Source organism: Sphaerodactylus townsendi, linkage group LG02 (assembly GCF_021028975.2).
Source record: "Sphaerodactylus townsendi isolate TG3544 linkage group LG02, MPM_Stown_v2.3, whole genome shotgun sequence".
In the NCBI taxonomy this organism is placed as follows: Eukaryota; Metazoa; Chordata; class Lepidosauria; order Squamata; family Sphaerodactylidae; genus Sphaerodactylus; species Sphaerodactylus townsendi.
Window position 1 is genome coordinate 142,276,189 of NC_059426.1, and position 15,309 is coordinate 142,291,497.

The 15,309-nt window shown below is 43.5% G+C and overlaps 1 protein-coding gene across 1 annotated transcript in view; it reads right to left on the reverse strand.

The window, feature by feature from the left end:
* TMED10 (transmembrane p24 trafficking protein 10) overlaps window positions 1-15,309 on the reverse strand; it is a 29,080-nt gene continuing 13,771 nt past the window's right edge. Inside the window, exons 4-6 of the mRNA XM_048484622.1 lie at window positions 8,141-8,214; window positions 1,249-1,375; window positions 1-392 (exon numbers count right to left, since the gene is read on the reverse strand). Of these exons, the coding sequence (XP_048340579.1) occupies window positions 271-392; window positions 1,249-1,375; window positions 8,141-8,214 (323 nt within the window). The 3' untranslated portion in view covers window positions 1-270. The remainder of the gene's footprint in view (window positions 393-1,248; window positions 1,376-8,140; window positions 8,215-15,309) is intronic.

The window sequence follows — 15,309 nt, forward strand, 5'->3', positions numbered from 1 at the left end:
AACTGTCACCATCTCCAAGAAGGTTTTATTTCATCCTTGCAAAACAGTCCCTTAAAAACACAACTCCCCCTCCCTCTCAACTGTGTCGAATAATAGTTCAGAAACATCTTTGTTATTTTGTGTGCTGAATTTCCCTCTCTTCCCTTCTGGGCCAGTTCCTACAAGAAAGATTCATTTGGCAGGTCAACTCTGAAGTGGCTCTGAACAGTCATTGGTGGGTCTCTGCGTTGTTCTGCTGGGGTTTCAAAGACGAGACACTTCCTTCTCCCCTTACTCAATCAGCTTCTTGGCCTTGAAGAAGCGACGCAGATAGAAGACCTGCCAGGTGGCCAGTCCAATGAGGCAGAACATTGAGAAAATGCTGAAGTACAATACCCGGATGTTTGTTGACTCTGAAACAGAGCAAAAACCAAAACCAGAAACTAATTACTTGAAAGAAACATCAAGAATCACAAGCCCTTTCACCTCCATCCGACAGATGGGTCTAGTACTTCTTGAACTGAAACACTGAGGTAAGAACTATCAGACACCCAAAAAAGTGGCAGCAAATAATGAAGGTTAATATAGCCCTTGAGCAGCATGGACAAGAGCAAATCTAGGAAGGTCTTGCTTTCAATCAACAAAATCTGCAGGTCAAAATCCTGGCTCCGCCAGCTAATGCAGGAATGCTTACAAAATGAGCTTCAGATGAGCAGCCTCTCTGTCTTTTCTGCATCGCCCTCATGGCACGCAACTCTATTATGCAATTCCCACTGCCACTGTCATGCATGCGCCTCTTGCCCTTCACAACACTCAGAGGGAGCAACCCCTGCTCAATTTTACCAATAGTACTCAAGCACAGCAAAAATACATTATTCAAGTGAACATATTGACATGATTTGCTATTTTGCCTAGTTTATGTCAAATACAGAATTTGAGTTCTCTTGTATAATCAGGTTACTTGTGTGAAGTAAGAGGACATCATAATTCTACTGAGAACACAGAGAAAGAACTGAGTAGGCTGCAAGGGGTCAGAGAGAACGTGTCAGGACTGATCAGCATAGCAGCCAAGTTATATAAAATATTTAAAGTAGTGAAATGTCAGCAACTACACAAAAAAGTTGAAAGCTGATGCATTCAGAGGGAGGTGGAATTTTCCTCTCATCTGGATAACAGACCTAACATCAGGTTTGCATTCTGATATCAGTTCCTGGATACGGAACAGCAGCTCCGGTATGATCCCCAACTGGGATGCACACGAGTACTTACCATTGGTGTCCCGCATCTCCTCCTCACGCTGCTTCATGTAGGCAAAGTCATTCACAATAGACTCTGAAAGATCTTCCAGGCGCCGTAGCTCCAGTTCCAGAGGCTTCAGCTTTTCCACTTTAGCAATCTGGCAAAGAAAGAGACTATGAACTGTGGCATGAAAAGAGAAGAGACCCACTGAACAGATGTCAAATTCACGGCCCTCCAGATGTTATGGACTACAGTTCCCATCATCCCCTGCCAGCATGATGCTGGCAAGGGATGATGGGACCTCTAGTCCATAACATCTGGAGGGCCGCGAGTTTGACACCTATGCTGACTAGTGCCTTTTGCCCTGACTTTGTACTATACTACAATGTAGCCAATCGGCTTTGTCCATTTTTCTACTTTACTCTCAACTGGTAGTGTGGGCCAACACTTCCTCTTTTGCATATTAAACTCAGTCTTACATGATACCATGACAGGATAAGGACCCGAAACCCTAGCTCACTGGGAGAAACAGTGAGTACACAACACACACTTGAAAATGATGAACCTGCCTGATTCCAAGATAGACCACTCAGCCCAATACTGTCTTCTCTGATGGGCAGCAGCTCACTAGAGTCTCTGGCAGAGAAAGGTCTTTCTCAGCCATTACTATTCAAGAAGACCCCTCGAAAGGGAGGTACCAAGTGCTGAACTTGGGATCTTCTACATGCAAAGTACGTGCTGTATCTTATTACCTCCACAAATGGTGCCAGGTACACAGGAGACGGAGTGGTTGTGAACAACCACAGAATTCCTTCGAAAAGATGCATGAGGAAAAAGGGCATTTATGTGATCAAAACATTCCACTTTTGCCTCTAAAAATGTCAAAGGCAAGAACATTAGCTCAGATCTCCTGAAGACACTTCCGGTTTTGAACAAGCAGCTTTTACCTTAACCTGTAGTACTATTATAGTATTCCTTCCTTCCTTCCCTCCCTCCTTCCCTCCCCCCACCTGCCCCCCCATCTATTATGACAGAGATGGGGGTGGGAGAAATAGCCAAGAATCAGAATCTCACTTTGGCAAAAATGAAGTGGGGAGGGCTACCACGTGCCAGACGTTATGACAACAGAAGCAGTTATCGCGGTTGGGGAGGGGGAAGAACAGTAATAGTCATTTCTGTAGGTTTGTTGGAAGGGGGGGTGGAATTGTCATCTCTCAGCAAGCTGCACCTGCCAAAACTGGGAGACACTTGTACCCTAATCTCTTTTACAACTGGTAACACTACAGAAGGTGGCAGAGGACAAATATAATGATAAAGATAAAAGTAGGTCCTGTGTTGAATGTAAGGGTGAAATACAGCCCCTGGTTTGAAAAGACTGAGGGCCATTGTTTATAAATTACAGCCAAGTCCCTAGATCTTTTACAGTGAACAGGAAGTATCTACCTAATAAACCTGATCCCACTTTGCAGTGTCTTTCCAATGAGTGAAATGGCACTAAGATGATTCTGGCTGTGAAAGCCTTTTGACAATATGGAGAGAAGACAGCAAATTTACTGGCTGCCAGTGGAATTCCGGGTCATGTTTAAGGTCTTAGTTCTAACTTTTAAGGCCTTTAGTGGTTTGGGACCCTCATATCTCCAGGGCTGCATCTCTCCATACTTCCCACAGTGGTCATTCCATTCATCAAACAGGAATCTACTTGTAGTCCCCAGCCCCAAAGACATTAGGTTGGCCTCAACCAGGGCTTTTTCAGCCCTGGCTCCAGCCTGATGGAACTCTTGGTCAACTGACACTAGGGCCCTGCGGGACCTTGTTCAATTCTGCAAGGTCTATAAAACAGAGATGTTCCACCAAGCTTTTGGCTGAGGCCGCCTGCTGCCGTGTTGCCATCTTGCTGGCCTTCCAATCATTCACCAACTATCTATCATTCAATTATTAACATCCAGCAAATGCGCTTCGTTCTCTATGCTATCGTGCATCTCCCCTTCCCGTTGGCGAAAAATGGGGACTTCTATAGGCTGAAGGGTATCTATTGCCATTGCTGGGATTTTGATTTGGTTTTAATGCTTATTGCTCCCTTTGTATATTGTTTTTATGGAATGTAAGCTGCCCCAAGCCTAGCTGTTGCCAGGGATGTGAGGGGTATAAATATAAATAAATACTACGGCCGTGACTGTTTGTTGTATGGCCACTAGAGGGCAACCAAACCTCAACAATCACAAAAATTACAGGTGGCGTTATAATTTAACAATGTTATGGTATGTCTTTTCAGTAACTGCTCTTACATTTTACTGCTAAAGAATAAGAAAACTGCCTAAGCAGCTACACAGCTGTAAATGTGCCATGCAAAATCTTGTTCTTTCTGAAAAACCCTGCAGGTCTCAGCATAGCTTCCCTGCAAAAAAGCGGTCAAAGGATACACAAGGACATGCTCTGTTTAGCAGAGGAAAAATACTGAAAATATGTGAAGTTTCTGTAAAGAAGCATAGATAGGCCTGGAGTCTTGTTATCAGCAGCTCCTAGCCCTGTTCCTCACAGTCAGACTTTGTATCACAATTCTACAGGACCAGGGTGAGCTGTAAAATCATGGTGTTTTCTCTCTTTGGGGAGATTCTAACAGAAAGCTTGTACAACTAACTGTTGTTAAAATTAGCACAACTGACAATCCGTGTTGATTTCCATGCCAATTTTTCCTAGTTCAAAAGGACCGGCACAGGGAGCAGTCAGCAAATGAGACACAAGAACATCAATTCCAGCAGGAAAAACAAGAGTCTTGTGGCCCATTAAAGACCACCACCTTTTTATTCTAGCATGAACTTTCACAGATCACTATGTCAGAACACTCAAAAATGGCCCTAATCCCTGCACAAGTTGGATCCCTCCTCTACCAACTATTTCCTCACCCCTTCATATTTAGTGGCATTCATTGGTGGGAAACCAACAGAAAGCAGCAGCTTTGCCCTATCAACAACCAAAAGACATACAAAATTCAGCTCCTGATACAAAGCACCCATGCCAGCTTGTGATTCTACATAAATTATTCCTGTCTTTTGCAAGTTAAGAGTTAATGTGCTATAAAGAGAGTGCCAAGTCCAGCCTTGAAACTACTAATGGACATGCATGGGTCTCTCTCTACCTTGTAGCCTCAGCACTGCTGCTCCTTGTCTGAAGAGTTACTAACAGCCCTGGCAAAATGGAAAAAAAAATCTTTAGGAGAGGCCATTGCTTCAGGGAAGACTCATGGCTTGGCAGTAGAGAATTCACTTTGAATGTGGAGGGCCCTGGGCAAAATTTCCAGCATCTCCAGTTAGAAGGATCAGGCTGGGTGGGTGGGTGGGGGAGCAATATGGAAGACCCGTAGAGAGTCACCCTAGTTTGATTAGTTAATACAAACCTGGATAGACCAACGGTCTGGTTCAGTATAAGGCAGCTTCATGTATTCACAAAACAAAACAGTATAAGGCAGCTTCATGTATTCACAAAGCTTCATGTATTCACAAAACCCTCTGGTTCAGAGTTAATAAATGTAGCCAAACAGTTGCAACTAGGTCTTTCCATCTAGTCTGTAACATACTGCAACTCTTTACCAGTATGCAACAGAACTGATACTTTTTCTCTGTATATATCTGCCTACAAGTTGAACATTTCATACATCTAAGTGTGCTGTGACTCATGGACACTTCTGCCAGAAGTTTAGGATGCCCCTAAACTCCCGTTTTCATTATGAATGCTCCAAGTGCTCGTGCAAACAGGAAGTTTTAGTGCTAAGGCAGAGTGTATGACAGTGATCAAGAAGTAATTTGGGACTCAGATGGATCAGAACCAAAGTGGGACAAATTCAGAGCTACCATATGACACAGACACAATTATCTACATTTCATATATTTCCTTTCTTGTGGTAGAATGTTGATTCCAGTGCAAGTGGAACCTCGATTGGGTTAGTAGTCTTAGAAGGAAGGAAGAGCTAGCAACAGTCTTTCTTCATGTGCTTTATGTGCATGTAGGTATGAATGGACAGAAAGGACAGAAATGGACCTACAGCTATCCTTGATGTGATAAAATGCTTAGGTCTTCTCTAACAGAGATGACCTATACGTAGACACACACAGATGAAGCACAGTGAACAGTATGCTTGACTACAATTCTGGAAGCTACTGTGACTGACCAGCCCAAGCAGTCAGAGCAAAACATACACACCGTATTTCAATCCTGGTAATGGCGAATCTCAGGGAACTGGCACTTTCGAGCAGATGCCATGGTTTTGTCACCCTGGGAGGGCTCACCTGTGCCAGCTTAGAACCCAAGACTGCTGCGGAACTGTATCAGGCATCATGCCTGCAATCTCTACAGGAATGAGTGAATTGCCCTCTTAGCTTTGCAGCACCCCACTTCCCCCTTCCCTGTTGCCACTGGAAGGACTTGAGACAGGGTAGCAATGGTGTTGCCACTCACTTATCTGCTCTCACGGACAAGCCAGCAGGAGCAGCCAGGACTTATCTACATGTGCAAGAGGTTGAGGGCAATGAGCATAACCATGTAAGCAGACCAAGCCAGCTGCTCGCCTTTTGACCAGGCAGGCACACCACAGCAAAGAACAGCCGGCACCTCTGCTTGCCTTCCTTGGAGATGGTGGCAAGGATGACATCAGTGGGCACAATCCCCACCATAAAACAGAGGGCAAGGGCAGGTAGGCACTGAATGCTGCTCCATGCTATCACCCAGTCACCGCTTGATCAGCTGAGGTAGCTCCTTCACTCTGCAAGAGGAGGTGGCACCTCTACAACTGGCAGCCTGTCCAAAGAGGGACATAGAAGAGCCCAACCCAAGCGCATGTTGACAAAGGTCCCCAAAATATAGCGCTGGCCATGCTGGTGATGAAATGCTCGCTATGCAGACAATTGCCTCAGTGTTGGAGAAAAGGTTCAGAAATAAAGCTACCTTCAAAACCCGTTTCCCACATTATGGACTGAAATTCACCTTGCCCCAATCCAGACTCTTCATTGGAAAGAGTTTCAATTGCAAGAGTAGGCCTACACCCCTCAAAAGAATAAAAGGGGTCAATGCACAGTGCCTGCATCGCCCCCTTTTTAACTGAGATGGGTTAGGAAAATCCTTGAAAACTTAGCCGTGGTCAGAATAAGCACCACTGGACAAGGCAGGCCACATACACACACACACGTTCAAGATCTCAAAACAGTAAGATACCCAGAGGGCCATGAAAGTGGGGGCAGGGGCTAACAGGTAGGCTACGTTCAAATTTAAGGAACAGCTTAAAGATCATTCTTGAAGTATGACTGGATCCAAATATTTTGCTTTAATTGGATTTGAGGCCTTAACCTTTAAAAGTATTAATAGATGCCACACTAATGCATATTTCTAATATGCCACACAAATGCTTTCTAATTTCTAATACAAGAATCTGATTCCTGTAATGTTTATGGGACTTCCTATTTTTACGAAAAAATCCTCAGAAGTGCCACCAGAACAATATTAGTACTTCTACAGCTAGGGGACCTGGGAAACTGAGGTTGGAATCCCCACTCATGTCATGCAAGCTTACCGGGTGACCTTCAATCAGTCACACGCTCTTAGCCAAGACTCTGGCAAGTATTTGGACGGGAGACCTCCAAGGAATACCAAAGGTATGACATGGAGGCAGGCAATGGCCAATCACTTCTGAATGTCTCTTGACTTGAAAACCCCACTAGGGGTTGCCATAAATCAGCTGTTTTTTGATGGCCAAAAAACTCACCTTTGTTTCTGCTTTGTCAATTTCATCTTGAATGAGCTATGAGAAGATACACTGCAAGGGAAGTTGTTTTTGCAGGAGGAAATTGACAAGGGATTGCCACGTATTGTGTGTTACTGCGACTTTAATATGGCTGAAAATTTTGGTTCTTTGTGGGAAGTGGGTTCACTATGTAGTTCTGTTCCATCAGGTAATGGCACCTGCTCCAATAGTGTTTTTTTTTTTGGGGGGGGGGGGTCCATTTTGTGCAAACACCTGGCCCTTATCCACATCCATGTAGCTGCCCAACCTCCCCTTCAGTCATTTTCTCCTTCCCCTCCATCTGTTTTCAAAAGGATTTTTTCTCTTTGTCATATCAAACTAGTGATGCAACTCTGAGACAGAGACACAAATTAGCATGGTCAACTGGATCATCTTTGTCAATTTCACACAGAACTTGCAATCTTAACACTGAGGCAGAGAGAGATACATACTAGCGTGGTTGATTGGATCAGCTTTACCAATTTCATATCAAACAACCAATATAATGTCAGGGTACAGAGCAATTTTGAAGTTGGGGACAATTTTAAAAAGTACTTGGAGCAATTGCTACATGTAATCAAGGACTGCTAAAGTAAAGATTGTGCATCACTGCACATCAAATTTGGCTGGAAAATGTGGTTGCTTGTGTGCATGTGGGGTGGACGGGAACGTGTTTCTGTTCCTTCAGGAAGTGGAATCTGCTCTGGGAGTTGTTTCAGCTTCCATTTTGGGTTGATAAGTTCTCAATAGCAAATTAGGTCACTTCTGCATCACTGATGACATCCTACCATGATCAGGGATAATATATTTTCAGCAGGAGTGTGTGGAATAACTGCAATTGAAAAAACAATGGGGGGGACCCAAAACAAAGGGGGAAAGGGGGTGTGCAGAATGATTTCACAGAAAACATTTCCAAGGCATAAGGCTTGGGAAAATCTGTGGTAAGCTGTGCACGTGGAAAAGGCCTACGTGTCACTCTTCAGTATGCTGGGAATGCCCCATTTGAGAAGATCAGCCAAGTGAGATCTAGATTAGGGTGCAGGCTGGCTGTCCCAATGGCTGAGAAAGCAGATTTTCACTGTGGGCCCCAAAGCCACATCCAGTATCATGTGAGTGCTAGGAAAAGATCACAGGCAGCAAACAGGGATGTACCTCCTCATAGTTTTTTGCTTCCACTCCATGCTTCATGTTCAAGGTCACGAGCTGGTCTGGCATCCGCCCGGTTCCTGGAAGTGCAATGAAAGGATTCATTGTATGAAATGCTGAGCCTGCCAGGAAATTCCCAGCCTCACCCCCCACCCCCACCCCAGCATTAGAGCAGGATTTGCAATTCGCCTCCCATACAAGTCCATGAATGGCTGAAGAGGCAGCCCAGCTGTGCCTAAAAATCACAGGGGGAAAAAATCTACATATAGGATCAGCTGAAGGAAGAGCTCCCACAATAATAAGGACAAGCTGCAACTAAATGCGTGAAGTGTCCAGGACATAGAATACCGTGATTTCCTAATGCCTTCTCCCTTCTCCCAGCAATAAAGAAATGTTTGGATTCAGAACAGCTGGAGGAAGCTCAAAGATTAATTCTATTCAAATGGAAATACAGACAGAAATCCAGAGACAAGGGCTGAACTGAAGAGATGAAAGAATTAGCCATACATGAGTTATTAAGTTAGATGTCAGCCAGCAGACTACACTGGCATTTGGGGACAATCTACTAAGACCTATATATATAGGATATATAGTGGAATAGGATCTAGGAATGGAAAAATTGTCACTGCAGTATTTACTGCCTGAACCCTTTTGTATTTGAACCCCACCCCCCAATTTCTGCCTTCTTTACCAATGGCTCGCAAATTACCACTAGAGCTTTGTGTTCCGGTCCCCTACAGTAAATTGCCCCCAGGCTAGTTCATTATACGTCTACATGTTTTTACTGAATTATGTTATAAATATAACTGTTGATTTCAATTGCTGAAATGTTTTCAAGTTTCTGATTCATTTGACATGAAAATGTTTTGAAAAAATGAAAGGACTCCCTTCGGGGATCGGGCGGTATACAAATTAAATAAATAATAAATAATAATAATAATATTAGCAGCCTATTTTGAGCAGGTGCCTGGTCCTTTAAGAAAACAAATTATTTTAACTACCTTAGTTTAGAGAATCAGCGTGGTGTATTGGTTAAGAGTGGTGGACTCCAATCTGGAGAACCAGGTTTTATTCCCCACTCGTCCACATGAAGCCTGCTGGGTTACCTGGGGCCAGTCACAGTTCTCACAGAACTCTCAGCCCATGAAGAGACAGACAATAGCACATAATCTCTGAATGTGTCTTGCCTTGAAAACCTTATGGGGGTCACCGTAAGTCAGCTATGACTTAAAAGCACATGCACAGCTCAGTTCAGTCTATAATGAGTTTTCAGTGCTCACACCTGAATTACTGCCCTGGTACTATAACCTGCACTGGTTTTGTACTGTGGGCTTATCTTTCTTCCTGTTTACCTGTTCCTGTATGCCCCAAAGGCTTTATCATTTGATATGACCTTCCAAGCACCCCCTTTTTTTGTATTTGAAGGAACTGCCCTGCCAACAGCCGCAGAAGGCCATTGCTTTCACATCCTACATGTGAGCTCCCCAAGGCACCTGGTGGGCCACTGCAAGTAGCAGAGAGCTGGACTAGATGGACTTTGGTCTGATCCAGCTGGCTTGTTCTTATGTTCTTCTTAAAGTAAACCGCTCCTTGGACTCCGTTTATTCCCAGGCTCTCCATTCTATGATAGGTCAGCTCAGTGGTGGTTCTTCAGGACTTAACTCTGCCTCTGAAAAGACACTCTAGGACAGTGATACTCAGTGGCGCTGGCACCTCTGTTCCCCAGAGTGGCACTTGGTCTGGGTTCCAGGAAACTAGGTCAGACCTTGCCTGGTGGGACTTATGGTTGGCAGGCAGTTCCAAAGCAACAGGTAAGTTGCAAACCTCTCTGAGGTGCAGGCCTCATGCCAGGGGCAGAAGTAGATGTGGATCTTTTGCTTGATGGTAATTGTGACTGTGGTTCTCCACCAGTCAAATAAGAAGGTCTAAATTATAAGACAGCAAACAGAAAGTGAGAGCAGCTTTTCAGAAGATTCAATTACAGCCTGCTCCTATGCATACCGTATATACTCGTGTATAAGTTGAGTTTTTCAGCACATTTTTGTGCTGAAAAAGCCCCCTCGACTTATACACGAGTCAGGTGTACTGTATATACTCGCGTATAAGTCGACCTGCATATAAGAAGAGGTACCTAATTTTACCACAAAAAACTGGGAAAACTTATTGACTCGCGTATAAGTCGAGGGTGGGAAATGCAGCAGCTGCTGGTTAATTTCAAAAATAAAAATAGATGCCAATAAAATTACATCAGTTGAGGCATCAGTAGGTTAAATGTTTTTGAATATTTATTTCAAAGAAAAACAGTAAACTGGCTCTGTAAGTGGAAAAGAGGGTCAACAAGAACAATATGGTATCAACAATAACTTTGAAAGTACAAAAACCTTAGCTCAACCAGCAACCAAGCTAAAACACAAGAGTTAAAATCCTCCAAAACTGGATTCCTCATCATTATCTGTATGTCCAAATGTAACCCAATTTAGATTTTATGAGGGATATTATCAGAAATGGAAAATCGACTATTAGCTTCCATTGTAAACAATGGGGGATGGGGCATCCCCTTTGGGGGTCAATAACTTTGGATCCGCTGACCCAAACTTCACCAAACCTGGCTGGTATCATAAAGAGACTATCCTGATGAGACCAGCCAGGTTTGGTGAAGTTTGGTTCAGAGGGCCCAAAGTTATGGACCCTCAAAAGGGTAGCCCCATCTACTAATAGCTCCCATTGAAAACAATGGGGAATGGGGGCACCTCATTTGGGGGTCCATAACTTTGGAACCCCTGAACCAAACTTTACCAAACTTGGCTGGTATCATCAGGAGTGTCTTCTGAGGGTACCCTGAAATTTTGGTGCCGCTAGCATAAAAACTGCGCCCCCTGCTGGCCGGCAAAGTAAAAACACACACAAAAAGTTAATGACCCGCATATAAGTCGAGGGGAGCTTTTTCAGCATTTCCCACCCTCGACTTATACGCGAGTCAATAAGTTTTCCCAGTTTTTTGTGGTAAAATTAGGTACCTCTTCTTATATGCGGGTCGACTTATACGCGAGTATATACAGTACACCTGACTCGTGTATAAGTCGAGGGGGCTTTTTCAGCACAAAAATGTGCTGAAAAATTCGACTTATACATGAGTATATACGGTATTTTAAAAAATATTTTAGGGTTTTTACTTTGTCAGCCTCCAGGGGGCGCAGTTCTTAGGCTAGTGGCACAATTTCAGGATATCATCAGGTGACTCTCCTGATACCAGCCAAGTGGGAGCTAATAGATGGGGCTACATTTTGAGGGTCCATAACTTTGGACCCCTTGAACCAAACTTCACTAAACCTGGGTGGCATCATCAGGAGGGGCTCCTAAAGATACTCTGAAATGTTGGTACTGCTAACATAAACATTCCTCCCCTGATAGGTTGTGTGAATGTCCCTTCTAAAATGACACCTGCCATGTGCAATTTTAAAAATATGTACACTAAAAATAATGAACTGTTCTTTTAAAAAGCAGGGTAGTTTTGAGTCACAATGAACAGGCATGTTCATTCCAGTTTGTATTGTAAGATCCATTGTTAAAAACCCTTCCTTACAAAAAAGCTAAGGTTTTTGTACTTTTAAAGTTATTGTTGATACCATATTGTTCTTGTTGACCCTCTTTTCCACTTGCAGGGCTAGTTTACTGTTTTTCTTTGAAATAAATATTCAAACTAACATTACTGATACCTCAATGTCTCAGACATTGAGTATCTATTTTTATTTTTGAGATTTACTAGTAACTGCTGAATTTCTTGTGAAACATACGATGAGTCAATCCAAATTTTCCCAGACACAATGGTAAAATTAGGTGCCTGTACTAACATATCGCGGGATGACCTGCTCACCTGAAAATATATCTGATGATAATTACTAAGAAACAAATCATACTGAGCCTAATGTAAATTAACCTGTTCCCACCTCTGTGGTGGAAAGCACACTCAGGTCACAGCTGACTTATGGTGACCACGTAGGGTTTTCAGGGCAAGAGATGTTCAGACCTGGGCTGAGATAGTTCTGAGAAGACTGTGACTATGAGGTTACACAGTAGGATTTATGTGGAGGAGTAGGGAATCAAACCCAGTTCTCCAGACTAAAGTCCACCACTCTTACCACTACATCACACTGGCTCTTGGTCCCCCTTCTACCCACACAAAGTAGGTCTGTGCTTGTTTCATATAATACTCAGCAACTCTTCTCCTTCTTCAAGCCAAGAAGGATTTATTTCACAGGAAGGTGGCAGCACAGCACAGCAGACTCAGCACTGGGGGAGGGGAAAGAAATACGAGCGTACAGTGGAAATTGGGGAGACTTCCCATGGTGCTACTTCAACATTATCCAAGATATAGATTTCAAGCTTGTTGAACAACCCGACCATCACATACCACAACTATCAGTTTCCATGCTAGCTTCAAATAGCCTCTACAGCTATGGAGCCTGTACCCACACCGCATGTGGACACTTTCACTTCACTGATAAATAAGATGCTCACAATTTAAACAGTCAAAACCTTGGAGATGCTTTGGCTTCTCAGGCTGAGATGGAAGAACACAGATATAAAGAATGACACTTGAGCTATATTGTGCCAAACTCATGGCAAGAAGGGCAGGAGCTGACTTGACGAGAGACTTTAAAAGATAAAATAGAAAGGAGCCTCAGAAATCTACACTGTCACTTAGGAAATTTTCCAGTGCGAGGCTGGCTCAGCCAAAGCAAAAAAATCAATTAAAACATGGATAAACAAGCGAGATACGCCTGGCTGGAAACTTCCTAGTATAGCATACACGAGGTCCTTGCCGCTTTAAAACAGAACCATTTACACTCACAGTGGCTGCAGTTGGGTGTCACAACAAGCTCCAATTAAGATGGGCTTAAACATGGCTTGTTAGCAACCGTTTGCTTCCTTTCTTGTGCAAAGCACAGTTAAGGATTCCTGGTTTGAAATGACAGCCCCCCCCCCCCCACACACACACACACTGTAAACCATGTCAAGTAAATAAAACTGATTCAGCTGGATTCCAGCTTTCATGGGTCATATGGAAGCAAAGCTTTTTCAAAAAAATCCTTAATCATGCTTTGGGGTGCTTCAGTGAGGGGGTGCTGATGTGAGCCCCTGCTCCTGAACCATCTTGGGTTATTCAGTGTATTGATTTGATTTGATATTTAATTTATATACTGCCCTCTTCCAGAGGGCTCAGGGCGGTGCACAACAGCAAAATAATACATAATAATATGCAATAAACATAACAATACAAAACCATGGCTAGTAACCAAATTCAATAGCCTCCCAGCCCAACAGGCTTTCATGGCCTGATTCAATTGGTTGTGGTGGGTTTTCCGGGTTGTGTGGCCGTGGTCTGGTGGATCTTGTTCCTGACGTTTCGCCTGCATCTGTGGCTGGCATCTCTGAAGATGCCAGCCACAGATGCAAGCGAAATGTTAGGAACAAGATCCACCAGACCTTGGCCACACAGCCCAGAAAACCCACCACAACCAATCTTGGGTTAATTCGAGCCTGCTGTGATGTCTGAACATAACTTTTCTCTTGCCTGCAATGCAAAATGAGCTGCCCTAAAATTTGAACACAACATTTATATGAAAACTAGATCACACAACTTTCTTGCACAAACCCTGCCCATGGTCAACTCAAGACCAATGGGAGATGCAAAAGCAGGGCCGGTGCATACAGGTTGATGAGGTAACCGAATGTTCTTGCTGTTTTAGTTGTGAATTCCGCTTACCCTTTAATTCCAATTTGACCCAGAATTTGAGGACTGAAACTCCCAAATAAAAAGTCAGATCACATTAATGGTTCAAACTATCCAGTGGCAAAAGGTACTTGGCCCTTATTAACAAAAGACACATATAACTGAGGCCACAGTTTGTGGAAAATAATTTCAAATTATTGGTCCAGGACAGGTTTTTTTAAAAAAATTAAATTTACACAACTACAGGCAAGCCCAAACAGGGAAATATACGAAGAAAGAGAAGCTTTTACATTTGACTCGGAAGATGCGTTTGCTATTAGGAATGAATTTTTAGACAACAGATATCTAACTTTAAAAGGAATTCTGGCCTAAATGATGCAAAACTGAAATTAAGATACACAATTTACAGATAACCTAACAAAAGTATCTGGCATATGCAATCTTTCTTCTTGTACATATTTGCAAGAACCTGGAACAGCTACAAGCAGGGAACTGATAACGCACTATCTTGAGTTCCAGACCCAAAATGAAATTTGAGAAGTGCTCTCTGAAAGCTGTGAACTTATTAAGAGGAGCTCCCTTCATCTCACACGCTGCCTTTTCCCTTTGCGGAGTGCTCTGAGCAAAGCAATGTGCCTTTCACTTCCTCTTCCCTATTTTTGTGGCTAAGTGCTTGAGAAATCTCAGTTACTTTGTTCCCACCTGGCCCAACGGCCCAAATGTCTGTTGTCGTGGGTCTGCCTCCCCAAGGCAGATGCAACCATACAACTACTGCTGCCAAAGCATAATCTCAGTAGCAGGTCAAAGAGGTGATTTAGTAAGCTGCTTCGGGTTACATCTGATTTCCCCAGAACATGACACTCCTTTTTAGAAGGTCAGCTCCACAGATCAAAGTCTGAATTTATGGCAAGGCCACCACATGGCTTTACTACCTTCTCGGGTTAAAGCTTTCTAGAAACAAACTTTCAAGTAGAGGAATCATGTTGCTAATCACATAACGTGCTACATGCAGAACCTATGCTCAATGCCAGAGCTCTACAGCAGAGGTGTCGGGAAGAAGAAGCCAGCGTAAATGGCACGAAGTACAAACCATGGTGCAGATTACTTGCACAGCTTTGAGGGTGCTCCACTCAACTTGACTGCCTCCATGAAGATTGCACGAATAACTTTGGTAAGCAACAATCAGGTGATAACAATCAAGCCCCCAAGAACAGCAATTATGGCCAGCAAATAAAAATTTTCGAGGATCTGGGATATCAGGAACTTCTATCAACTGCAGGAATGCCTAGATTTAGGGAGAAATAGCTTTGATGCTAATCAACACAGGCCCTGAACCATGCCTAATTCTCTTAGCAAACCATCCATGGGAATCCAGATGGCAAAAAGTACTGTTACATAATTGGAGGGCATGCCTATTTATATAGGCTCCACGGCGTGGCAC